The 26,433-nt window shown below is 39.9% G+C and overlaps 1 protein-coding gene, 2 non-coding genes and 1 pseudogene across 5 annotated transcripts; 2 read left to right on the top strand and 2 right to left on the bottom strand.

Annotated features, from left to right (window-relative positions):
- Positions 1-1,057: 1,057 nt before the first annotated feature.
- Positions 1,058-23,800, top strand: tmem98 (transmembrane protein 98). 3 transcript variants are annotated; one of them, XM_012971527.3, is made up of 8 exons: positions 1,058-1,141; positions 3,841-3,902; positions 17,100-17,279; positions 18,704-18,835; positions 20,033-20,066; positions 20,675-20,790; positions 20,926-20,985; positions 22,186-23,800. In XM_012971527.3, exons 3-8 carry the CDS (start codon positions 17,149-17,151, stop codon positions 22,391-22,393), a joined length of 681 nt encoding a protein of 226 aa, XP_012826981.1. In that variant the 5' UTR covers positions 1,058-1,141; positions 3,841-3,902; positions 17,100-17,148; the 3' UTR covers positions 22,394-23,800.
- LOC101733279 lies at positions 6,314-8,101 on the bottom strand (annotated as a pseudogene).
- Positions 23,801-24,855: 1,055 nt separating the features above from the next.
- On the bottom strand, positions 24,856-24,937 carry trnas-aga. Its single transcript has one exon. It is a non-coding gene; the product is annotated as a tRNA-Ser (tRNA).
- Positions 24,938-26,012: 1,075 nt separating this feature from the next.
- On the top strand, positions 26,013-26,094 carry trnas-uga. The gene has a single exon. It is a non-coding gene; the product is annotated as a tRNA-Ser (tRNA).
- Positions 26,095-26,433: the final 339 nt, after the last annotated feature.

Here is a 26,433-nt window from a genome sequence, read left to right as displayed (position 1 = left end):
GGTCTTTCCATAATTTCGAGCTCCATACCATAAGTCTGCTAAAAATCATTTAAATATTGAATAGACCCAATAGGCTTGTTTTGTCTCCAATAAGGGGTAATTATATCTTAGTTGGGATCAAGTACAGGTACTGTTTTATTATTACAGAGAAAAGGGAATCATTTAACCATTAAATAAACCCAAAAGGGCTGTTCTGCCCCCAATAAGGGGTAATTATATCTTAGTTGGGATCAAGTACAGGTACTGTTTTATTATTACAGAGAAAAGGGAATCATTTAACCATTAAATAAACCCAATAGGTCTGTTCTGCCCCCAATAAGGGGTAATTATATCTTAGTTGGGATCAAGTACAGGTACTGTTTTATTATTACAGAGAAAAGGCAATCATTTAACCATTAAATAAACCCAATAGGGCTGTTCTGCCCCAATAAGGGGTAATTATATCTTAGTTGGGATCAAGTACAGGTACTGTTTTATTATTACAGAGAAAAGGGAATCATTTAACCATTAAATAAACCCAATAGGGCTGTTCTGCCCCCAATAAGGGGTAATTATATCTTAGTTGGGATCAAGTACAGGTACTGTTTTATTATTACAGAGAAAAGGGAATCATTTAACCATTAAATAAACCCAATAGGGCTGTTCTGCCCCAATAAGGGGTAATTATATCTTAGTTGGGATCAAGTACAGGTACTGTTTTATTATTACAGAGAAAAGGAAATCATTTTTAAAAATTAGAATTATTTACTTATAATGGAGTCTATGGGAGATGACCTTTCCATAATGCGGAACTTTCTGGATAATGGGTTTCCAGATAAGGTATCCCATACCTGTAATACTAAAACCACTAAAAATATGTAATTAATGCATATTGGAAACTTGCTTAAAACTCTATTTTCTGCCTTTTTAAAAAGTTCATACATTGTGAAATCTTTCATTTATATTTAAAAATATCAATGATTTTCATGTTTTCCCAAGTTATGGTATAAAAGAAAGAAAGAAAAACAAAGTGAACTAATCCCATCATGCAGTGGGCCTCCCGCTCTGTAATCTGTCAGAGAGGAATGTGTTCTGACTCCCAGTGTCCCAGATAAGGGAAAAAGGCAGGAATGGAGGAATGGAGGAGAACAAGAACACGGAGGTGAGGCCGAACCTTTTTTATGTATTTATCACTTACAGTTCTGATAGAGGGACAAACCCTTCCCTCTATGAATGCCTGTATGTGTGTATATATATATATGTATATATTTATGGTACAGCACAATAGAATGCCATTAGAAGCTGATATTGCTCTGCTTTCTGTGTGGGGGAGGGAAAATACTTTAGGGGGGGGGATGAAGGGGATTCGTTTCCTCTGCCTGTTGCACTTTTCTTGCTTTAGCGGCTGCTTTGTTCTCATATTTCTCCTATAAACTTAGATAGAATTATTTTATACCATGCTCCAGTTGTCTATGGAACTTTTCTCTATAACAAAGATCCCTGAAGTTTCACTAATACATTCCCCTTTGTAGAAATGAATAAATAATCCAATAAATAAACACTTTTTAAAATCTTTAGAACATAAGTCCTTCTGCTGCAAACAGCTCCTCATTATAACCTTCACCAACAGTCTGCCTATTGCTTTTTATACCCCGGCCTACCACTCCATATAACCTTTCTTAGCCCCAGCTGACTCATTATATTGTCCCATATAACATGCATAACTTATCATATTGTTAGTGCATATAAACCCCCCTATTGCTCCATATAACCCTCCCTATAATTCCCCCTATTGCTCCATATACCCCTCCCTATAACTCCTTCTATTGCGCCATATAACCCTCCCTATAATTCCCCCTATTGCTCCATATACCCCTCCCTATAACTCCTTCTATTGCTCCATATACCTCTCCCTATAACTCCTCCTATTGCTCCATATACCCCTCCCTATAACTCCTCCTATTACTCCATTTAACCCTCCCTATAACTCCTCCTATTGCTCCATATAACCCTCCCTATAACTCCTCCTATTGCTCCATATAACCCTCCCTATAACTCCTCCTATTGCTCCATATACCCCTCCCTATAACTCCTCCCATTGCTCCATAAACCCCTCCCTATAACTCCTCCTATTGCTCCATATAACCCTCCCTATAACTCCTCCTATTGCTCCATATAGCTCCTCCTATATCTCAATAATAATCCTTTGAAATAAAAAGACTAAACAGCAGATGTTACCAGTCTGTACATATAACACATTGCAATAAAAGATTTAACCAGGGTAAATAAAATATTTTCTGTAAACAGTATTAGATTTTGCTGCCAGTTTATGTTCCTTTTAACTACAGCTAGAGAACCAGGAATTTTAATCCTATTTAATCCTATTAAGTGAAAAAAAAATCCTATACTTAATATTGCAGAGAAGTTCAAATTGTTTTAGAACTAAAATAGCTCAATATATATATATATATCTACTAAATGCCCTGAAATGAATGTTATAACTGAGTTCTTAAACAGAAAGTAATTCCTTACCAGTATATATATATATATATATATATATATCTCACTCCAATTACTAAATGCTATAGCTTTGTAAATACAACGTGTATCCGTAGCCCGTTTACAATTCACAAACGGAAACAAAGACGGGGGAAACACACACACAAAAAAATATACATTTTATATACATATATTATACCTTTATATACATAGTTACAAAAATGACATGTCATGTTAAGCGAAAAAAGAGGGACCATTGAGCTTACAATCAAAATGGGTGGGTGGCTTTACAGGCTCAAATAAGAGGGTAATAAAAGCTCCTATACAGGGTGATTAGATTGCAATAGTCTAGGTGGGATAATTATATCATAGTTAGGATCAAGTACAATGTAGACTTACTTGCTTATAATGGAGTCTATGGGAGATGGCCTTTCCGTAATTCGGAACTTTCTGGATAATGGGTTTCTGGATAAGGGGTCCCATACCTGTAATAAGAAAATAATAAAATGTATATTATAGATAGATAAATAGATAGATAGAGATAGATAATAGATAGATAGATAGATAGATGATGGATAGATAGATAGATACAGTAGATCAGGGGTGGGCAAACTACGGCCCGCGGGCCACATCCGGCCCCTTGGCCTTTTTAATCTGGCCCGCCGACGACGCCAAGTCTCATCACGCGAGACTTGGTGTCATTGGCAGGCTGGAATCAAACAGACTAAGGGGGCGTATCGCTGGCCTGGCACTGCCCGGTCTGGCCCGGGGGTAAGTAAATGTGGCCCGTGAGCCAAAAAGTTTGCCCACCCCTGCAGTAGATGATAGATTAGATAGATAGATGATATTCTTATTTTCCTGAGAAAGAGCACAGTTGGTATTGGAAACATCCTATTTTTAAAAATAAGTTTTGATTTTTTACAAGTACACGTATGGGACCTGTTATCCAGAATGCTCTGGACCTGGGGTTTTCCGAATATGGGATCTTTCCGTAATTTGGATAAGGGTGTCTATATGTAATAAGGAGCCTAAGGCTAATGAAAATAACAGGAATTTATGCAAGCCCAATGAAAAACAAGTTCTAGGTAGTCACATATTATTACAGAGAAAATACAAATTAATCAAAACTAAAGATCTAAGTTATTAAATTGGAAATAGCATTATTATAATTCAGAGCTTCCTCACTGCTGTATTTCTGGATAATAGATCTTAGACTGTGGATGGCAAAGCTTTTGGCTGATATTACACTGAAATAATTTAGTTATGAAGCCGAAAGAAAAATCCATGCAGTCTCCGTGTGAAGTCTGTTAATGATTTGGGAAAAGATAAGCGCGGGCGAGTAATGTTTACCCTCTTACGTAGAAGTGCAAGGCCTACACGGAAGTAGATATCAAGCAACACTCAGCCTCGCCGTATAATTCTAGGTAAGGAAATTAGAAAATGTTAGTTTTAGCTGAAATAACAAAGAATTTGGCACTGGAACGAGCAATGACTATTAATCAATTCTGCGGGAATGGGGTTGGATTTATTTTTTAACTTTGTCTGAAACAGAAAACACTCATTGCTAAGCTTAATGCCTTCTGCTGTGGAATTACAATAATTAGAAGGGGTTGAAGGTAAACTGGTTAAATTATTGAATTTGTTATCTGAAAATGAGAGGTGAAGTAAATGAGCAGCAATTTCTTGAGATAACTGATACCGGCGGGATCCTTGCACTACGTTTTGTGCTTTCCAAGCCCCATTGCTGTGTTGCTTATTGGGAAAGGACACTCTGCTGTTGAGACTCATTTTAAAGGAGAAGGAAAGGTAAAAATCACTGGGGGGTTCGAAATGTTAGCGATAGAAGGAGGAGGAGGAGACCCTCGCTCTCAGGTGCCCCGGGCTGGTGGGGTTTAGCCTTTCCTTCTCCATTGATAAAGTCAGATGTATTAAACAAATTTGGAAATTCTCAATTTCAAATGATGCCAGCTGGTTGGTATATCATTTTCTATGGGGGTTTTGTTGAATTTGAGAGACATTTCTTATCCTTTCTTTCAGAAACTTGGATTTACTAAGTACTATGTACATTTGCTAGTGATGACACCTTCCCAAAAAATTAGCGAAATGGCAAAAAGTTGTGAAATACATTGAAGTCAATGGGCAAAATTGTTTTTTACTGTGCAACTTTTTTTTTTCACCCATTGGAGTCTATGGGTATTTTTTTTGCAGCAAGAACTGTTGAAAAATTTCGATCATCACTAATATCTCTCAGAAATAGTTTTATGATTGGCTTCTATTTAATCCCACCATTTAGAACCAAGCACCTCCCTTGGTGGAGCATTCTGTGCATTCTGTTATCGGCATAGTTCTTTTGAGCCAACAAGTCTTTTCCAAATTTGATTTAGTGGAACTTTTGGGCTATATGACAATTGTCGACTGGTCAACCACACCCATAGGACCACCCTCCACCCCACCCTCACACTAGCATTTGCAAGGGTTAAGAAGTGCAGCAATGGTTACTCAAAAGTTCCCTGACTATACGTCTGGTTCTATCTCTGTATGTTTTGGTTCTTTGGTTTTCTGTCCCAGATCTCTCACTGTCTCTTGAAGATCCAGCTCTCTTCTGTCTCCTGACAGTCTCTTTGTAGAAGACTCTCTGCTTGAGCCTTTTTGGGACAATTTTTCTTTCTTTCTCCTCTTTCCCATGAGAGAAGCTGGAAGGTTGGAGTTCAGGAGTACATTATATGTTAGGGTGAAGATAGAAGGCACAAGGAAACCAACTCCCCTGGCCAACCACACCCATGGCTCCACCCACTACCTGCACCCATAACTCCACCCCACCCTCACAATAGCGTTTGCAAGGGTTAAGAAATAGTGCAGCAACGGTTACACAAAAGTCTCTTGGCTATACGTTTGGTTCTATCTATTTGGTTTTCTCTCCCAGATCTCTCACTGTCTCTTGAGGTTCCAGCTCTTATACTGTCTCCTAACAGTCTCTTTGCAGAAGACTTTCTCTGCTTGAGTTTTCTTAGGACATTTTTTCTTTCTTTCTCCTCTTTCCTATGAGAGGAGCTAGAAGGTTGGAGTTCAGGAGTTAAACTGGCTCCAACCAAAATCCTTATCTGCAGTCTTATCCAAACTGCACTCTGGTGGCTGTGTTGGGACAGCTCATACCAGTCTTCAATGGTGAGATTGTTGAATTTGAGAGACATTTCTTATCCTTTCTTTCAGAAACTTGAATTTACTAAGTATGTATGTACATTTGCTAGTGATGAGTAAATCTGTCCCTTTTTCAATGGGCAAAATTTTTTTTTACCGCACAACTTTTTTGTCATAGTCTATGGGTATTTTTTTTGCAGCAAGAACTTTTGAAAAATTTTGATCATCACTAATATCTTCCAGAAATGGTTTTATGATTGGCTTCTATTTAATCCCACCATTTAGAACCAAGCACCTCCCTTGGTGGAGCATTCTGTACATTCTGTTATCGGCATAGTTCTTTTGAGCCTGGTCAACCATGGGCCCACCCACCACCCCGCCCATGACTCCACCCCACCCTCACACTAGCATTTGCAAAGGGTAAGAAATAGTGCAGCAATGGTTACACAAAAGTCCCCTGACTATACGTCTGGTTCTATCTCTGTATGTTTTGGTTCTTTGGTTTTCTGTCCCAGATCTCTCACTGTCTCTTGAAGTTCCAGCTCTCTTGCTGTCCCATGAGAGAAGTTTGGAGTTCGGGAGTACATTAAATGTTAGGGTGAAGATAGAAGGCACAAGGAAACCAACTCCCCTGGCCAACCACATCCACGGCTCCACCCACAGCTCCACCCCACCCTCACAATAGCGTTTGCAAGGGTTAAGAAATAGTACAGCAACGGTTACACAAAAGTCTCTTGGCTATACGTTTGGTTCTATCTAATTGGTTTTCTGTCCCAGATCTCTCACTGTCTCTTGAGGTTCCAGTTCTTATACTGTCTCCTAACAGTCTCTTTGCAGAAGACTTTCTCTGCTTCAGTTTTTTTGGGACATTTTTTATTTCTTTCTCCTCTTTCCTATGAGAGGAGCTAGAAGGTTGGAGTTCAGGAGTTAAACTGGCACCAACCAAAATCCTCATCTGCAGTCTTATCCTAACTGCACTCTGGCGGCTGTGTGGGGACAGCTCATACCAGTCTTCAATGGTGAGATTGTTGGCTGATAGGAGGACAGAAAGCGACACAGTTATGGAACCCAGGGAACCATAATGCTCATCTCTTACCTGTAAGTCCAACATATCATCATGAGGATTCTTAATAAAGAAAGTAAAGGTTTCCTTCCATATAGGATCCTTGGATTTTGGGCAGGTTTTGGTCTTTTGCACAGTATTTCGGACCCTTATCTCTGCCTTGGCTGAAGGAGTCTTGTTTTCATCTTTCAACTGAAGGTCTCTGCCTCTTTCAATAAAGACATAGAGAAAGGCAGAAGAAAAGTCCTTACTCTGAGCAGGTCGAGACATTTGATTTAGTTTCAGAACCGGCTCAAGCTGGGCAACGTCTGATACAAGACTGAGGTTCTCCAGTTTGACATGCAGCTTCCCAGATGTTGCATTCTTTAATGGAAGCCATGTGTCAATGCTTCTGTTTGTCATAACCTCCTCCACGCTGATTTGGCAACGGCCCAAAAAATCATCTTTTTCTATGTCATAATCGTAGAGTTCAAACTCAATCTCCTGCCCGGGGAGATCAGAGAATGACATCTCGAACACTTGGTTCCACTTAGGATTCAGGTTCCTGTAAATCACTTTAGTTTTCTCAGTCAGGCCTCCGCCGTGTATAACGACGTATGGGTCTGACTTTCTTGAGATCAAGTCCTTGGCCATTAGGTCTTCAGCTTCTAGTATAAAGATGCGAAGAACATTTCGGTGCACTTTGTAGTACAGGTCTTCTACTTTAATTCCCGCCTTTAGTGGGACTGTAATGTGATTGGGCACAACCAAGTACTTTGCAATTCTGTCTATGACCTTTTTATTGGATAGTTTGCTCAGTGTAGGAAGTTCAAGGAATTCTGCTAGCCCAGTCCATTTTATATCTAAGACTGGACGCTGGGGAAAGTAGACCGTTACTGCTCCAACAAAAGGAACATCATCAAGTAACGGTTCCAGTATTATTCTCAATGTTCCCTCTAGCGTCAACCCATTTATTCCGAGCTTAATTGAGTGATGCCTGAGTGCCGCGTTCACTTTAGCATCTCCATGGTAAGTGAGGTCCGCATCCAGGATAATCTGTTTCCTGGCTAGATATCTATGAGTCCTCACTGAAGTCAACCGAGGAGCATTCTTGCCGAAATCAATGTATGTAAAGTGGAATGATGACAGCGCTGACATGCTGCCACATATTGAAGGTTGAATCTGATTTTGGAGTTTTTTCTTTAGGTACTCAGAGATGTAAGGCCATAAATCAGCTACAACCTTGTTCAAAACTTCCTTCCGTTCCATTTCAGTTTTAGACTTTAAAATTTTCTCCATAGCTGACAATGTGGCCATTGATTCTTCTGGCTTCTTCCCTCCTTGCTGAGCTAATCTCTGCTTCTTTTTGCCCTCTTCACGACTGCTGAACCAGCACAAAACAGCAAGCAGGCCAACAACAATGTAATAAGGGCCCACATCCATCCATCTTAAGAAATACCCGAGACAAAGTATCAAAGTGAATTTAAAAAAAACACAAAATACTGACCCATTCATGGTCAGGCTGAAAAATTCATGCTGAAAAACATGCTTGAATTGACTAAATAAATGCTGAAATGTTACCATCCTAACTGTTCATGGAGCAAGCTCCAGTCACGTCTGGATCCAACAAATCAGCAAAGCCAAATGATCCTTTCTGCCTAGGGAGCTAAAGGGTGAAAGCAGGATCATTGTGACATCATCACAGGAGTCAGGTTACGAAGTGTAGGAGCATTGTGACATCATCACAGGAGTCAGGTTACGAAGTGTAGGAGCATTGTGACATCATCACAGGAGTCATGTTACAAAGTGTAGGAGCATTGTGACATCATCACAGGAGTCATGTTACAAAGTGTAGGAGCATGATGACATCATCACAGGAGTCATGTTACAAAGTGTAGGAGCATGATGACATCATCACAGGAGTCATGTTACAAAGTGTAGGAGCATGATGACATCATCACAGGAGTCATGTTACAAAGTTTAGGAGCATGATGACATCATCACAGGAGTCAGGTGACATGAAGTGGCATATTTATTATAGCCAATATTACCATGATGTTTCCCATAGCAACCAATCAGATCTCTGCTTTTGTTTTATAACTTGTGGATGACAGTTAAATTCTAATTGCTGACTAGTTGGCTTACACACTGTAATAAAGATATGTGATTCTGTTCACATATATAAATTGTTTCTTTGGTAGCTTTTTTTTATTGGTCTTTTTGGACATAACAAAAAGTCTCCACTGTTCCAGCTAACTTAACCCTTTTAGTGCCACAGGACGTGGAATCTACGTCCTGTCTACCAAAGTACCTAAGTGCCACAGAACGTAGATTCTACGTCCTGCTGCACTTCCGGTTTTGGGAGCGGAGGAACGGCTTTTCAAGCCGTTCCTTCACTCCCCACTCGTTCCCCAGCCTCCAGACAACAGTCAGAGGTGGGGAACGAGTGGCCCCTGGTTCGCGATCGCCCAGGGGCCCCATAGGAAGTAGCTGCAATCCTCGTGGCTTTCTCGGCACTGCTCTCCCTTCTGCAGCTTCCCCCTCTGGCCCCCCTGCTTCCTGACCCGCCCCCTCACATGAGCTGATGCTGCTGGTGTGCCAGATCGTGTTTCTCCTGCAGATCCTCAACTAGACCTCAAGTAAGTGGCAAATACACACACAATCACACACTTATTACACTAATACACACTTATACTCACACTTACACACACACACATGCATTTTTGGGAGGTTTTCACACATTCATCACTTACAGCACTTAGAGAAAACTCACACTTGCTTGCACACTCACACACATGGACACAAAACACATTTTACCTAATGTACACGCACACTTACACACTTATGTAATTTTGTAATTTTTTTTTTTCTAATCACATCGTTTTTATTCTTGCCTGAAAATTTTTTTTATTGCCATTGCAGATAGTGTATTCGCTAACCGCACTGCGCAATACCTTTTGTGTATTATTATGGTATTTCTACTACATTTTCTGTGATTTTGGTGCATTTTGGGGTATTTTACTGCATGTTTAGCCATTTTATAGCATTTTCAGTTATGCATAGTTGTTGTTCGCTTGACTTTGTCTGTAAAACTTATTTGCCCAAGCCAAAATACTAAAACTGTTATTCTGCCTGCAGATATTATAAGGCAAAAAAAAAAAAATGATTTTAGTGATTTTATTTTTATCAATTTTATTGCTTTTTACATTGTTCTTTGTTACTTGTCTTTGCACATGGACATTTTGTCTGCTGTATTTTAATTTGGCATCCTCTGTACCCCACATAGTTTGGTAAATCTATTCATATTGGGCATCAAACTGTTCAGTAGACTAGTGGCGTTCATAGTTAGAATGTTTTATGTTGGTACGTTACTAAATGTGGGGTACATAATGGGGCAACATGCAAGCTTTGTGACGATTTTCAGAAATGTCACAAAAACAGTTCTGTTTAGTATAGCTTTGTAATTTGGTAGTTTGCACTAGAAAGTTTTATTTACCCATTTTTGTTCTGTCAGAATGTGTACTTTCGGAAAATATATGGTTTTCTAGGGTCTCTTTACTGTTAGGGGGTCGTATGGCACATAATACACATACCGGGTGCAAAAACTGCATGAGCCGAAGCATCTTATGTGAAAATTCATATGCACTATTTTTACTTGGGTGCCCCTGTACCCCACATAGTTTGGTAAATCTATGCATATAGGGCATCAAACTGTTCAGTAGACCCCTGGCGTTCATATTTAGAATTTTTTATGTTGATACGGTACAAAATGTGGGGGTACATAATGGGGTAAAATGCAAGCTTTGTGACAATTTTCAGAAATGTCATAAAAACTGTTCTGTTTAGCATAGCTTTGTAGTTTGGTAGTTTGCAGTAGAAAGATGTATTTACCCATTTTTGTTTTGTCAGACTGTACTTTTGGAAAATATATGGTTTTCTAGGGTCTCCTTACTGTTAGGGGGTCTTTTGGCACTTAATACACATACCGGGTGCAAAAACTGCATGGGCCGAAGCTTCTTATGTGAAAATTCATATGCACTATTTTTACTTGGGTGCCCTTGTACCCCACATAGTTTGGTAAATCTATGCATATAGGGCATCACACTGTTCAGTAGACCCCTGGCGTTCATATTTAGAATGTTTTATGTTGATACGGTACAAAATGTGGGGGTACATAATGGGGTAAAATGCAAGCTTTGTGACGATTTTCAGAAATGTCATAAAAACTGTTCTGTTTAGCATAGCTTTGTAGTTTGGTAGTTTGCAGTAGAAAGATGTATTTACCCATTTTTGTTTTGTCAGACTGTACTTTTGGAAAATATATGGTTTTCTAGGGTCTCCTTACTGTTAGGGGGTCTTATGGCACATAATACACATACCGGGTGCAAAAACTGCATGGGCCGAAGCTTCTTATGTGAAAATTCATATGCACTATTTTTACTTGGGTGCCCTTGTACCCCACATAGTTTGGTAAATCTATGCATATAGGGCATCACACTGTTCAGTAGACCCCTGGCGTTCATATTTAGAATGTTTTATGTTGATACGGTACAAAATGTGGGGGTACATAATGGGGTAAAATGCAAGCTTTGTGATGATTTTCAGAAATGTCATAAAAACCGTTCTGTTTAGCATAGCTTTGTAGTTTGGTAGTTTGCAGTAGAAAGATGTATTTACCCATTTTTGTTTTGTCAGACTGTACTTTTGGAAAATATATGGTTTTCTAGGGTCTCCTTACTGTTAGGGGGTCTTTTGGCACTTAATACACATACCGGGTGCAAAAACTGCATGGGCCGAAGCTTCTTATGTGAAAATTCATATGCACTATTTTTACTTGGGTGCCCTTGTACCCCACATAGTTTGGTAAATCTATGCATATAGGGCATCACACTGTTCAGTAGACCCCTGGCGTTCATATTTAGAATGTTTTATGTTGATACGGTACAAAATGTGGGGGTACATAATGGGGTAAAATGCAAGCTTTGTGACGATTTTCAGAAATGTCATAAAAACTGTTCTGTTTAGCATAGCTTTGTAGTTTGGTAGTTTGCAGTAGAAAGATGTATTTACCCATTTTTGTTTTGTCAGACTGTACTTTTGGAAAATATATGGTTTTCTAGGGTCTCCTTACTGTTAGGGGGTCTTATGGCACATAATACACATACCGGGTGCAAAAACTGCATGGGCCGAAGCTTCTTATGTGAAAATTCATATGCACTATTTTTACTTGGGTGCCCTTGTACCCCACATAGTTTGGTAAATCTATGCATATAGGGCATCACACTGTTCAGTAGACCCCTGGCGTTCATATTTAGAATGTTTTATGTTGATACGGTACAAAATGTGGGGGTACATAATGGGGTAAAATGCAAGCTTTGTGATGATTTTCAGAAATGTCATAAAAACCGTTCTGTTTAGCATAGCTTTGTAGTTTGGTAGTTTGCAGTAGAAAGATGTATTTACCCATTTTTGTTTTGTCAGAATGTGTACTTTCGGAAAATATATGGTTTTCTAGGGTCTCTGTACTGTTAGGGGGTCTTATGCCGCATAATACACATACCGGGTGCAAAAACTGCATGAGCCGGAGCGTCTTATGTGAAAATTCATATGCACTATTTTTACTTGGGTGCCCCTGTACCCCACATAGTTTGGTAAATCTATGCATATAGGGCATCAAACTGTTCAGTAGACCCCTGGCGTTCATATTTAGAATGTTTTATGTTGATATGGTACAAAATGTGGGGGTACATAATGGGGTAAAATGCAAGCTTTGTGACAATTTTCAGAAATGTCATAAAAACCGTTCTGTTTAGCATAGCTTGGTAGTTTGCAGTAGAAAGATGTATTTACCCATTTTTGTTCTGTCAGAATGTGTACTTTCGGAAAATATATGGTTTTCTAGGGTCTCCTTACTGTTAGGGGGTCTTATGCCGCATAATACACATACCGGGTGCAAAAACTGCATGAGCCGAAGCATCTTATGTGAAAATTCATATGCACTATTTTTACTTGGGTGCCCCTGTACCCCACATAGTTTGGTAAATCTATGCATATAGGGCATCAAACTGTTCAGTAGACCCCTGGCATCATATTTAGAATGTTTTATGTTGATTCGGTACAAAATGTGGGGGTACATAATGGGGTAAAATGCAAGCTTTGTGACGATTTTCAGAAATGTAAAAAAAAACCATTCTGTTTAGCAAAGCTTTATAGTTTGGTAGTTTGTAGTAGAAAGATGTATTTACCCATTTTTGTTTTGTCAGATTGTGTACTTTTGGAAAATGTATAGTTTTCTAGGGTCTCTGTACTGTTAGGGGGTCTTATGCCGCATAATGTATATGCCAGTAGCTTATATTGCAGTGTATACACTTTGTATGCACTAACTTCCTTTTGGGGTCTCTAAATGCCAGGTACATAGGTGATCCTATGCACAATGGGCATCAAACTGTTCAGATTTGATGTGATTTTCAGGTATTTCATCAAAACCAACAATTTTGGGAAAGCATTGCGACTCTGTAGTTTGGAGTAGAAAGACATGGGTACCAATTTTGAATTCGCCCGAATGTGTACTTTCCAAAAATATATGGTTTTGGGGGGTCAATGTATTTTTTTGTGTTTTTACCCCGCAGAAAATGCAGTAAACGTGTTGAATTTTCAGTAGCTAAAGAGACCTCTGGGGCAATCTCTATGCACTGACGTCCTTATGGGGTCTCTAAATGCCAGATACAGTGCTGATCCTATGCACAATGGGCATCAAACTGTTCAGCGAACCCTTGGCTTTCATATTTAGGGTGTGTTTTCTTGGTACCTAATGTTATGTGGGAGATAAGGTGCTTGAAAGTGGAAGATTTGATGTGATTTTCAGGTATTTCACCAAAACTAGCAATTTTGGGAAAGCACTGCGACTCTGTAGTTTGGATCTCCTGGGCAATTTGTATGCACTATCTTCCTTATGGGGTCTCTAAATGCCAGATACATTAGTGATCCTATGCACAATGGGCATCAAACTATTCAGCTGACCCTTGGCTTTCATATTTAGGGTTTGTTTTCTTGGTACCTAATGTTATGTGGCAGATAAGGTGCTTGAAAGTGGAAGTTTTGATGTGATTTTAGGATATGTCATCAAAACTGGCAATTTGGAAAAGCATTGCGACTCTGTAGTTTGGAGTAGAAAGACATGGGTACCAATTTTGAATTCGGCCGAATGTGTACTTTCCAAAAATATATGGTTTTGGGGGGTCAATGTATTTTTTTGTATTTTTACCCCACAGAAAATGCAGTAAATGTGTTGAATTTTCAGTAGCTAAAATAGATCTCCGGGGCAATTTGTATGTACTAACTTCCTTTTGGGGTTTCTAAATTCCAGATACATCAGTGATCCTATGCACAATGGGCATCAAACTGTTTAGTGGACCCTTGGCTTTCATATTTAGGGTGTGTTTTCTTGGTACCTAATGTTATGTGGCAGATAAGGTGCTTGAAAGTGGAAGTTTTGATGTGATTTTAGGATATGTCATCAAAACTGGCAATTTGGAAAAGCATTGCGACTCTGTAGTTTGGAGTAGAAAGACATGGGTACCAATTTTGAATTCGGCCGAATGTGTACTTTCCAAAAATATATGGTTTTGGGGGGTCAATGTATTTTTTTGTATTTTTACCCCACAGAAAATGCAGTAAATGTGTTGAATTTTCAGTAGCTAAAATAGATCTCCGGGGCAATTTGTATGTACTAACTTCCTTTTGGGGTTTCTAAATTCCAGATACATCAGTGATCCTATGCACAATGGGCATCAAACTGTTTAGTGGACCCTTGGCTTTCATATTTAGGGTGTGTTTTCTTGGTACCTAATACTATGTGGGAGATAAGGTGTTTGAAAGTGGAAGATTTGAGGCGATTTTTTTGAAATGTCATAATTTTTTATAGAAAATGCTAAATTCAGTAAAGCATTGCTGTTTGGTACTTAGGAGTTGGAAGACATAGTTACCCATTTCGGATTCGTCAGAATGTGTAGTTTTCAAAAACGTATGGTTTCCTGGGGTAAACCTAATGTTCCAGGATTTTTGGCTTTGGAATGTAAAGTATGCCGTATTCAGCTGTAATGCTTTGAAAATGTAGTAATTTACTGCTGGGAGTTTTTGATCTATAGAAGTCAGAAATCTCCATAAAACTATACATATCAGGTATTTGCACGTTCGGGAGACATGAGGCTTTCCAAATCAGTTGAATTTTTGTCCATAAAATATAATATGTTTCTGGTATAAATCCCCATATCATGAAAAATAGCATTTTTTCTTTTTTTTTTTTGTATTTCAAGCTCTAAATCTTGTTACAGAAGTGGAAATACACAAAAACTCAGGCATATTTGGGGAACCGAAATGTCAAATTCTGCTGGCACTTAAAGGGTTAAATGCTTTAAATGTGTCCACAACGCTAATGCTTCTATCAAACCACAACGTTTTTTCCTTTGCGACATCTTTCCTTGCACACAAGGGGAATATACTGACGTGTTATTAACAAGCAGCATTCTAAAGATATTATTTCCACTTTCCTTCTGGGTTTATTATTATTATTATTACCATTTATTTATAAAGCGCCAACATATTCCGCAGCGCTGTACAATAAGTGGGTTTCATACATCGGACATACAGAGTAACACATAAAGCAATCAATAACCGATACAAGAGGTGAAGAGAGCCCTGCCCAAAAGAGCTTGTATGCTCTTTGGTAGAAATAATATAAACGGGAACTATCTACTGAATGGTAGTGTGTTGGGGGGATCCTTAATGGAGAAGGATCTGGGGGTTTTGTCGATAACAAGTTGTGTAATTCCAGGCAGTGTCATTCTGTGGCTACTAAAGCAAATAAAGTGCTGTCTTGCGTAAAAAACTTAAAGGACAAGGTAAGGTAAAGAGTTAAACCTTATCTAGAGGCCTACCTCCAGTGCTGTCATTGGTGCCTTGAATTCTTCTCATAGTCAGTCTGTTTTCCAGATCAGAAGAAATCTTTGTATAAAATGACCACTACATTTTCCCCTGGCTTAATATAGGCACAACATGGGAAGATCCATATATTTGGTGACATTGAGAGGAAGTGGGTGTTTAACCCCAAGTATCGGGCCAAATCAGGGTGATCATTTTTAATTCTAGCCAATGATTGTTTCCTATGGGGAAGCTCATAAAAGCCTTGGCCATGGACCACACCTCTGGCTTGATTCAATCTTTGGCCAACTGGATTTTACAGCCTTACTGTACCCTGAATTTATTTCTCAAAATCTGCCTCGGTGTGGGGCATGTTCACCTCAATATCAACATCAGTAGTGTCTATAGTAAATGTGATCCACAACAGTTATAGAAAATCATTTTGTGTGTGCTGCAAGCAGAAGACTGACAGTCACTTGAAGGCAGTTAAACAGACTTCAGAACCCTCCGTGGTTGCATTTGGCAAAACTGAAAAAAGTAGTGCATAAATGGGCTGTGTCTACTGTAAAAAAATATTAATTTACTTACATAATTATAGTTTTATTCATATAAGCAATGATCCATCTTACATAGTAATATAGTAAGTTGGGTTGAAAAAAGACGTATGTCCATCACGTTCAACCATAATGCCTATATACAGTATAACCTGCCTAACTGCTAGTTGATCCAGAGGAAGGCAAAAACCCCATCTGAAGCCTCTCTAATTTGCCACAGAGGGGAAAAAAATCCTTTCTCTTTCTTATACAGTAATGCCTATGTAATATTTGTTGCTCTTTCTTCCACCATCCCTTTGCATACTGTATATCTGGCGGTGGAGTGATCATGGGGTCCCCCACACCCAGGGACCTGCTCCCTTTCTTTTTATGCAACTGAGAGGCCAAAAGGTTAAGGTAGCTGATCCACCGCAAGTCTACACAGCTAATTCTCTCTCAAGAGATAAGTGGACTCTCACCCACGGGGTCAGGTACTCTAGAGGTGGTTGGAATATAGTAAAACAAAGCAAATTGTGATAAAAGGGTTCATTTGTAGCCATTGCCTATTGCTAGGGTTTAGCATCTGGTGTTAAAAGTGGAAAGATGAAGGCAAGGACTTTCTGGTTACTTATCTCAATGATGATGGTGCAGGCAGTTTGAAAGAGATGACAGCTAGCAGTTTGGAGGTGATTTTAAACTAGATATAGTGGGGGGAGAGGGAGCAGTGAAAAATACTGTGAAATATGGGATAGGGACCTAGGCATAGGAATAATGGGCTGAGGGAGGTGGAGAGGGTTAGCCCAAAAGACAGGGAGCTTACAAGCCTGGGGCCAGTGTCAGACTGGGGAGTCAGGGGTTCACCAGAGCTGCCACCTCACAGGCCCCCCCACCCCAGTCACCAACTCCTACACCAGCCGGCACGTGTCCTCAACCCCCCCAGTAATCACGCTCCTTTTACCTACTTTATTTTCTGTTTCTCTGTGTTTCAGATGACCTCCTTTCGATTCATGGGACTTTAGTCATTTGACTGATAGTGAAATGGAGACCGTGGTCATTGTGGCTATTGGTGTCCTGGCCACTATATTTTTGGCTTCCTTTGTGGCTCTGGTTGTGGTTTGCAGGCAGAGATACTGCAGAACAAAGAATCTATTAACACATTACAATAACAAGTAAGTGCTATGTGGTCAGGTTGATTTCTTTTAATGGTGTTTCCTCTTAAGTTCTAGAACATTTCCAGATACAGCACCCAGGGGCAGACTTATGGAATTTTACACACCAGAACAGACCTTGATGGGGTCATCAAGGTCTGTTCTGAAGTAGCAGGGACATTTTTCGTATCAAATATCTCCAAAAAAAACCACTGCAGAGGAAAAACTAAGGCTAAACAAAGAATTAGGATGTATAAAGCGACACCTAGGGGCATGATTTTGAGAAAAAGTTGATTTTTTTTTACTTCTAGATATTTTCAAGATTTACAAATGATTTTTTTTTGCCAGTATTAGATTTTGCTGATATTATTTCTTGAAAATTTTAAGTTTTTCAAGAATAACTCCCATTCAGCAGGTTTGATCTGTTGAATACCATTGAGTCCTATGGAGGCTTAGAATAGTAGAGGAACAGAATAGTCAGTGACAGCCTGTCCTTGACACATTTTTCAAGGGGAAGTTAATCCCATCATTGTTTTCTATTTCATACATTTTCAAGGGGAACGTAATCCCATCATTGTTTACTATTTCTCCCAGTGTCAAGGGAAACATAAAGACTTGTTTTCAAAGAATGAGCCTAAAATGGCTCCTGGAGTAATTCCTGTTTGGGAAAAATAAAGAGGATTTGTGGAAACGAACGTCCACTTAAACTCAAAAAATTTGTGAAGGCTGATAACAGCATTATTGTGACATTTTATAAATACAACAATGATGAAGTTTAATTCGAATTTTAGTTAATCAGCCCATTAATATGTAAGGCTTCTGTGCCAGATCTGTTTCCCATAGTTCTTTTAGCAATGAATATATGTACCTTTGAAGATGCCCCCAGTAGCCCCCCATCTTCTGTTCTACTAAATCGCAGAAAATGCTCTGGGCTGCTGTCAGTTACCTTGAGCTTAGGTACCAACTCCCAATATACAGTGTATATGAAATATAAAAGTAACAATACAAGGCCATTAGTAATTAATCTAGATTCATATTACATTTCCTCTTAGAAACCAGTTCATTCTATGTAAGAATTTATTTATTGATCATCATCAGCAATGTAGGTTTAATTAAGGGATGTAATCTCCCTTTCTAATGATGTTCAGATGATTTCCAAAGATCCCTAAGCTTAGTGTCTGAAAAACAACAACCCAGAGCACACTGAGCATGTGCAGTGTCACTGACAATTTTTAAGATGGCCTCCAAGACAACTTTGAAGGCCTGGATCATTACTGTTATAGGGCCCAACCACTCAACTCATACTTGAAGAATATAACACATAAAAGAATATATAAGAAATATGAAATACAGCATTTTTTCATACTTTTTTAAGTGGTAAATCATATAAATGATAAATGACACAGAGAGTAATTAATAACGGGTGTTCTCTCATTGTTTTAAAGACCAACAGTGGATTTAATTGGAGCCATGGAAACACAGTCAGAACCCTCTGATCTAGAGCTGGATGATGTTGTCATCACAAACCCTCACATAGAAGCCATCTTGGAAGACGAGGACTGGATTGAGGATGCCTCGTAATTTTTCAGATAACATTGTTCTTTTACTTAATGGTTTTACATTCAAGAAGATGGTTTTATTTCGGGCAGATGCAATGCATTGTTGTTGCTATAGGATTCTGTATTTATATGGAAGCAAACATGGGACTTTTGGGCTAAGAACAGTTTGTAAAACATAAAGAAATACCCCAGAAAGGATAGGGTAAAATCTCACCAGTGGAAACATTGGGTGGCAAGCTACAAACCCTCAGCTATGGGAGCGGAACACCATAAATAATGTAGAAGAACTTTAATGGAAACCTAGAAAGCTGGGTGTGATTACTTCTCCCGGTGAAAATTATTTTGTAGCTACATATTTATATATCAGTTAAAATGAGACATGTCCGTCAACCATTTTCTAAAATCAATTGTCGCCAACTTCTTGCTTGGGATTCTTATCCAACAGATTGGGAACCAACATTGTGGGTCTCCTTGTTGTTTAGATTGGGTCTCCAAGATCCGCTTTAATAATATGACGTTTCTAAACCAATGTTTGGGTCACAAAGCTGATTCGTTCACTTAATGTTGGTCCCCTGAGAAAGAGAAGAACTGCTCTAGTCTCAGTGGATGCCTTTGTATCTTCTGGATTGATCTAATGGTAAATAAAGCAACATATACCAATACACAGTGATAAGAGCCAACATTGTGCACTTGTTTCCATGATGGTCTTCATTTTTAGTTTTTTTTATGGTTTTCCAGTTATTTAGCATGTGCTTAGCAGTTATCTGGTTGCTAGGGTCTTATTTCCCCTAGCAACCAGGCACTGGTTTGAAAGAAAGACTGGAATATTAATAGGAAAGGGCCTGAATAGGTAAATAAAGAAGAAAATGTAACACTTTTAGCCTCACAAAGCAATAGTTATATGGCAGCCGGGGTCACTGACCCCCATTTAAAAGCTGGAAAGAGGTAGAAGAAAAAAGCAAATAGCTTAAAATCTATATAAAATGAATAATGGAGACCAATTGCAAAGTGTCTAGGAATTGGACCTTCGATACTAAAAGTTATCTTAAAGGTGAACCACCACTTTAAGAACAAAATAAGACACACACACAACATTTAAGTCCAGTTGTGGGTAAACTCTTTCTCTTTACTGTGCTTTAATATAATCTGAATAATGCTTATGAAAATTGTCCCTTGGTTGGTTGGTCAATTAATCAAATCTCTTTCCATTTCTAGAGGTCTGGTGTCCCACTGCATTGCCATTCTCAAGGTATGTTTCATACCCAGAATATAAATGTAAAGGTATAAATATACAGGGTTGGACTGGGGGGTACAGAGCCCACCGGGGCTTCTGCCTCAGGGGCCCCTGCACCCCCCAATGGCCCCTGCCGCCTTCACCCCCCCCCCCGCGCACAAGCCCCCAACACCCTCCGACCCCTGCGGCGCGTTGGGAGAGGGAGACTGGCGGATCGCGGGAACACCCTTGGGGGTTCGGTTCTGGCCCGCCGGGGCCCACTGGGTTTTACCCGGTGACCCAGTCCGACGCTGTAAATGTATATAAAGGTACATTATATAAGGAATGTATATGGGATAAAGGGGTTATGTGGAACAACTGAATGAGTTATGAAAGATGTACTCTTTATTGAGAGTAGTGTTTATTTACCCTTTGGAAAGCAGATGATCCCCAGGTAACACCACCCTACTTTTGCAAACATCTTATCTTTATATCTTGACACCCAAGGTTCAGCAACAGTAATTTTGATAAGGAAAATAAATAGATGTGCAGACTGATAGAAAAAGGGTTCTACTTTGGAGAATAAAAACAAAGGCTCCTGTATGAGGATAATGAGGTTACTGATATGCCCTCTGTGTTGCCAGATATGCCATACTCTGACAGAGAAGCTGGTCGCTATGACCATGGGATCTGGCGCCAAGATGAAATCCTCCTCGAGTCTTAGTGACATCATTGTTGTTGCAAAAAGAATCAGCCCAAGGTGAGGACTCTCATTCTCAGCCATAGGCACTGTGTTACCTGCACTTCTCACCTATGGTGCCCACAGGGCTGGCACTAGGAGAAAATGAGCTTTCATCAACTGCTGGAAAACACTTGTGATTTCTTTCTGTTTTAGAGTTGATGATGTGGTGCGTTCCATGTATCCTCCACTGGACCCCAAGCTGCTTGATGCAAGGTACGTAAAACTGATAAAACGTTTTATTCCAAATATGATTATACACTGCTTGTCAACCAAACGGAGACACATGTTTGCCAATGGCCCACCCTACTCTGTCAAGATATCCTAGAAACTAGCCACTATGTGGTCATCTTAAATTGAAACTCCATCCAAACACAACTCTTTGAAATGAAAAGATAATATCAAACAACTTTGTAAACATCAATTAAAAAATAGTTTTTTTTAAAGGTGATGGAAAGGTAAAAACTAAGTAAGCTTTATCAGAAAGGTCTATGTAAATGCAGCCTTCATTCCGGGGGTCAGAGCCTGCGCAGTTCTCTCCTCTCTCCCACAAGAATGCTAAGGACTCCCCCCTCCCTTAGGAATGTGTGATCGGAGCTATAATGGCTAGACTGCGGGCAGGAAGCTACTTAAAATGGTAGCTGCAATCTTGAACAAACAGAAAGCTTCTAGAGCTCTTTACTCAGGTATGGTAAAGCTTTCTGCAGAATAAATATAGGTGGCACTCAGCCTGCATCCTCCCAATCCCACAATTCCCTGCACGGGTGATGTCAATAAGGAAAGGAACATTACAATACAATGTACTCTGGGTTATGCTGTCAGCAATCTGTGGAGCAGTTTGTAACAATCATTTGCAATATTGATGTTTTAGTCCCTCCTCCCCTGCCAGGATTTTAAATGATGCAGAAAGAGAAGAACTGTTCTGCAACTGGATTTCAGCATAGAAACATGGTATTCATAGTTTTTGAAGGAACAAATTATAGTGATAGGTATATTAGGGGTTTCTGTGGCGCCTGATCATGTTGTGGGTAGACATGTTTAGATGTCTTCAATCCATTATGATAAGCAGGATAGAAAACCTGTAGAAATGTAGTGCTTGTAGGGGCTGATTAACTACTGTGATGGCCCTGGGTGATGAAAACATATTTGCCATCAAAACTTATTTGCCTCCATCTGTATCTGTAATATGGGTATGAGCTAAGAGAGCCCTGACCAAAGTCCAGACCAAGAAAGGGGAGTTTGAACTGAAAAAGTCCAACACTGCCAATCAGCAGTTGTTCTCTATGGTCTAAACCATTCAAAATGTTGAAATTTTGGTTTTCAGAAATTGGTCAAAATTTGGCTATTGGAGATTTTAGTTTTGTTATTTCTTTTTTAACAATTTGTACCTGAACAAAGTTACCTTCTTTTCCCCAGAACCACTGCCCTCCTACTGTCTGTCAGTCATCTTGTGCTGGTCACCAAAAATGCCTGTCACCTGACTGGTGGGATGGACTGGATTGACCAATCACTTTCCGCCGCCGAGGATCACCTGGCGGTCCTTAGAGAAGCCGCACTGGCAACTGAACCTGAAAGGCCAATGTCGGGAGCCGACAATTTTCTGCAGGAGCAATCTACTATCTGACCAATAGTCTGAAGCCATTCAGTGATTGTTAGGCGGTACCTACCCTTGGGCAGCCAGTGTCCTGCAGCCTCTCTTTCATTTCATTGGCTTTTAACATATTGAAATACTGAAAGTGTTCCAGTCAATGGATTCTCAGTGTAATCCCAGTTCCGCTGACCTCATGAAGAACTTGGTGATGACTCCTTCTGTACAACTAAAATATTTTCCTTAATGTGTGTTTTAGTACTGGCTGAGGTACGCCATGGATGCGGGATAGTCCAACCATCTTCTTGCTATTTATTAACTCCTAACTGTTTCCTACATAAACTAGCACAGCTTAGTTATTAATATGAAGCATACAATGTAATTAAATACACATTACACAACTGCCCACCCTTTTGTGTTACCCATCTTGCACCCACAGTGTTTGGGTGACTACCTACAAGCAGCTCCCCATACAACCATATCCTCATATCCACATACTTAAATGTCCCTCCAGTGCAACAATTCAACAAATGTGGTGAAGAATAATTGACACTTTATAAAACATTCCAAGAAAGATGCCCAAACCCAATCAAACTATAGAGAATCATAGCATGACCTTGGATTTTAGTGGGCACACACGTGGGCCAAATGTTCCTTGCCATTGCCACCAGTAAGGAGAAGGCTTGGTGCTTTTATGCATTCCTATTGTTTAAGACCAAGAGAGGCTGTACCAGTAAAACCAGCTTGTTCTGACTGTATACCCATTGCTGCTCATAGGCCGGTTCTGCTGAATGACCCGGGGGGCTTATATGCCTACACACAGCAACCCACCCTGTAGCCCCCAACATTTCTATTCAGTGCTTCCCGTTCATACATTTTTTTAACTTCATCTACTGATTTTTGGATTCAGAATGTTTTTGATTCTCCTTTTCTTTCTATAATCCGTCTTCTACAGATGAAATTCCCTAAGCCCCCTAGGCCTAAGAACCCATGTTATTAGTCTTCTAGAATAGTTTCCACATGAGCTACATGTGATTAACCTCTACTGTTCTACCATTTAATGTCTATATTTCCCATTATGCCAATACATTGGTACCAATTCAGGCAGGACAGGGGAATTACCTCTATAATGGGCAAGCTGGTACATTTGTGGGTGTAACTAGGGTAGAATGGGGGTGTGGCCTACGACATCACTGTTGAAATGCTGGGCCGTATTATACACTACTGAGCACTGTAATGTAATTAGCAGGTACTTTATAATTGACCTCACATTGTTTACCAGGGCTGTACCATATATTAGCATGCATAGTTATATATTTCCTCTCCAATGTTTGTATAGTAATAACTTCCTTTATTGCTTAAAGAAATATGGCAGTGTTGGCCGTGCAGTAAAACGTCCACTGGCCAAAGAAGGAAATAAACGTTTTTTTTTTACTAATAAAAGTGTGGGTTTTGTTTTTTTTAAAGCTTTTAATTAGGCAGGAAACAGTAACTGATCTTTTCAGCCCCTCATCTTACATCTCACTTCAACAGAACAGAGTTCAGACTGTAAGTCTAGATGTACACTGAACGATCTGCTTATGAAACACATGTTCTGGACTATTGTCAGACTATGTGTGGGTTCTGAATTATATCTGTGCGTGTAGGGCCAGCTTAAAGGGAAACTTAACCAACAGATAGTTTATATTATGTTAAGTGACCTATTAAAGAATCTCACCAAACTGTAATATATATATCAGTAAACATTGCCCTTTTACATCCTTTCCCTTGAGCCGCCATTTTGTGATGGGCTGTGTGCAGCTCTAACTGTAACAGGAAGTATTGTGGGAGCAAACGGCAGAACTCTGTCCATTCATTGGCTGATGGGGCCTAGCATGTATGTGTGCCTTGGCTTGTTTATGTGCACTGTGAATCATATGATCCCAGGGGGCGGCCCTTAACTCTTAAAACGGCAATTTTCTATTTAGGATTACCCAGTGGCACATACTACTAAAAAGTATATTTTTATGAAAATGGTTTATTTGGATGAAGCAGGGTTTTACATATGAGCTGTTTATGCAATATATTTTTATAGAGACCTACATTGTTTGGGGGTATAGGTTTCCTTTAAGTCAAGAGCACTACAACAAGTCAAAGTCTTCTGGCGTATACATATGGAGAATGTGTTCGATACATTACTGCAGGTAAGGGATCTGTTATTCGGAAACCCGTTATCCAGAAAGATCTGAATTATAGGAAATAATCTCCATTTTTATAGGAAAATATCTCCATTTTAAGCAAATAACATTTTAAAACAGATTTCCTTTTTCTTCCCCTACGGAATGTCTCCAGATGGTTTCTTTCTGGATAGCGCTACTTTTCTTGGGTTGGTTTGCAGTGGGAGGCCATGACAAGCATGCAAGCTGCATTTTGCGTGGAGTTCTTGAAATTCCAAGTCCATTACCTTTTCAGATCAGCCAAAGTTATCCTCGGGGAGGGAGTGGCAACTAAAGGCAACCCGTAGTCGGCAGGATTCGAACCTGCGCGGGGAGACCCCAATGGATTTCTAGTCCATCGCCTTAACCACTCGGCCACGACTACTGCGCTGAGGTGGGCCGCGGGCTGCCGACCGAAGCTGCACGATACCCTAACTTTCGGCCCAAGGCTCATAGGGCAGTATTGGATGCGATTCGCAGATCCGCAGGTAGGCAGCTCCAGCTTCTAATCAACTGACTCAGCTTGGAATGAGGGAAAAGGGTCGTTAGTGGGCATGAGTTTGCAGAAAGTAACCAGAAGCAGTACCGCATTAAACGTTAGGATGTTGCTGGCCTGGACGCCGTGACTTTTTGGTAAGTCATGCAATTTTCCACAACAGTAAGCAGAAATGTGGCGCGTCCTTCTTTTAGACAGGGATCGCTCTCTTTCCATTTTGGAAGGGGTCGGTTACTGCCGAGAGGCCCGTTCTCTTTTTGGGGGTTGTGTTCTTGCTAGCTGCCTTGAAGCCACGGCAAAGATGTCTGTGGTGTCTTTTGCTTGGTGGTCCAGAAAAGCCCCACAGATCACCGGTTTTGGCCACAGTTTTTGTGAGGCAGAGGGCTCGAACCTGCGCGGGGAAACCCCAATGGATTTCAAGTCCATCGCCTTAACCACTCGGCCACGACTACTGCGATGGAGGGATGGCGTGGGGTCCCAACCAGGGATGCGGCATACCTCAGCTTGAGCCCCACATAGAGCGCTGTTGACATGTCATTCTCACGCGAGATAGGCAGATCCCCGTTCTGTCCAACTGACTCCTATGTGATTTGGTAAAAAAAGTCCTTAGTTACATACAGTAGAACCCCCATTTTACGTTTTTCAGGGGTCCAGAAGAAAATGGTGCAAAATCCGTAAAAATGTAAAACCAGAGAAGTTTACTATGTGTTATTTATTAGTGGGACCAAAAAAACAATGGTGTAAAATGTAGTGTAGTTAATTTGGGTTGAAAAAAGGTCTATATACATGTCTGTGTATATGTGTGTATATAAATGTATGTACGCATATATAAAAAAAATATATATATATATGTGTGTGTGTATTGGGATTCATTTGGAAGGGTTGATCATGATAGATTTTTGTCTTTTTTCAACCCAACATGTAAACTGCATCCCTGGTTGGGACTCACCAACACACCAGTGCAGTAGTCGTGGCCGAGTGGTTAAGGCGATGGACTTGAAATCCATTGGGGTTTCCCCGCGCAGGTTCGAATCCTGCCGACTACGGGTTGCCTTTAGTTGCAATTGTCTCTGTAAAGAATTGTGGCAATACACGCACAGACAAAATAAAAAGGTTGTATTAATCCATCATCTAAAATTTACAAACCCCATACTTCTTAGCCTAAGAAACGTGGGGTTTGTCTATTTTAGATGATGGATTAATAAAACTGTTTTTATTGAAAAGCCTTTTTTTTTTGAAAGCCTGTTGTGGTTCCCCTGTGATATTGGAGCCTTGTTTGCCCTCCTCAGCTTATACTCTTGAATTGTTTATATCCCTCAGTAAACTTTTTTTCATTAGAATACATGCACAGATATTATATTTGTCAGACAGAAACTTTCCAATGT

This window comes from Xenopus tropicalis, chromosome 10 (assembly GCF_000004195.4).
Source record: "Xenopus tropicalis strain Nigerian chromosome 10, UCB_Xtro_10.0, whole genome shotgun sequence".
Lineage (NCBI taxonomy): Eukaryota > Metazoa > Chordata > Amphibia > Anura > Pipidae > Xenopus > Xenopus tropicalis.
Note: the sequence above shows the minus strand (reverse complement) of the source record. Positions and strands in the feature narration are given on the sequence as shown.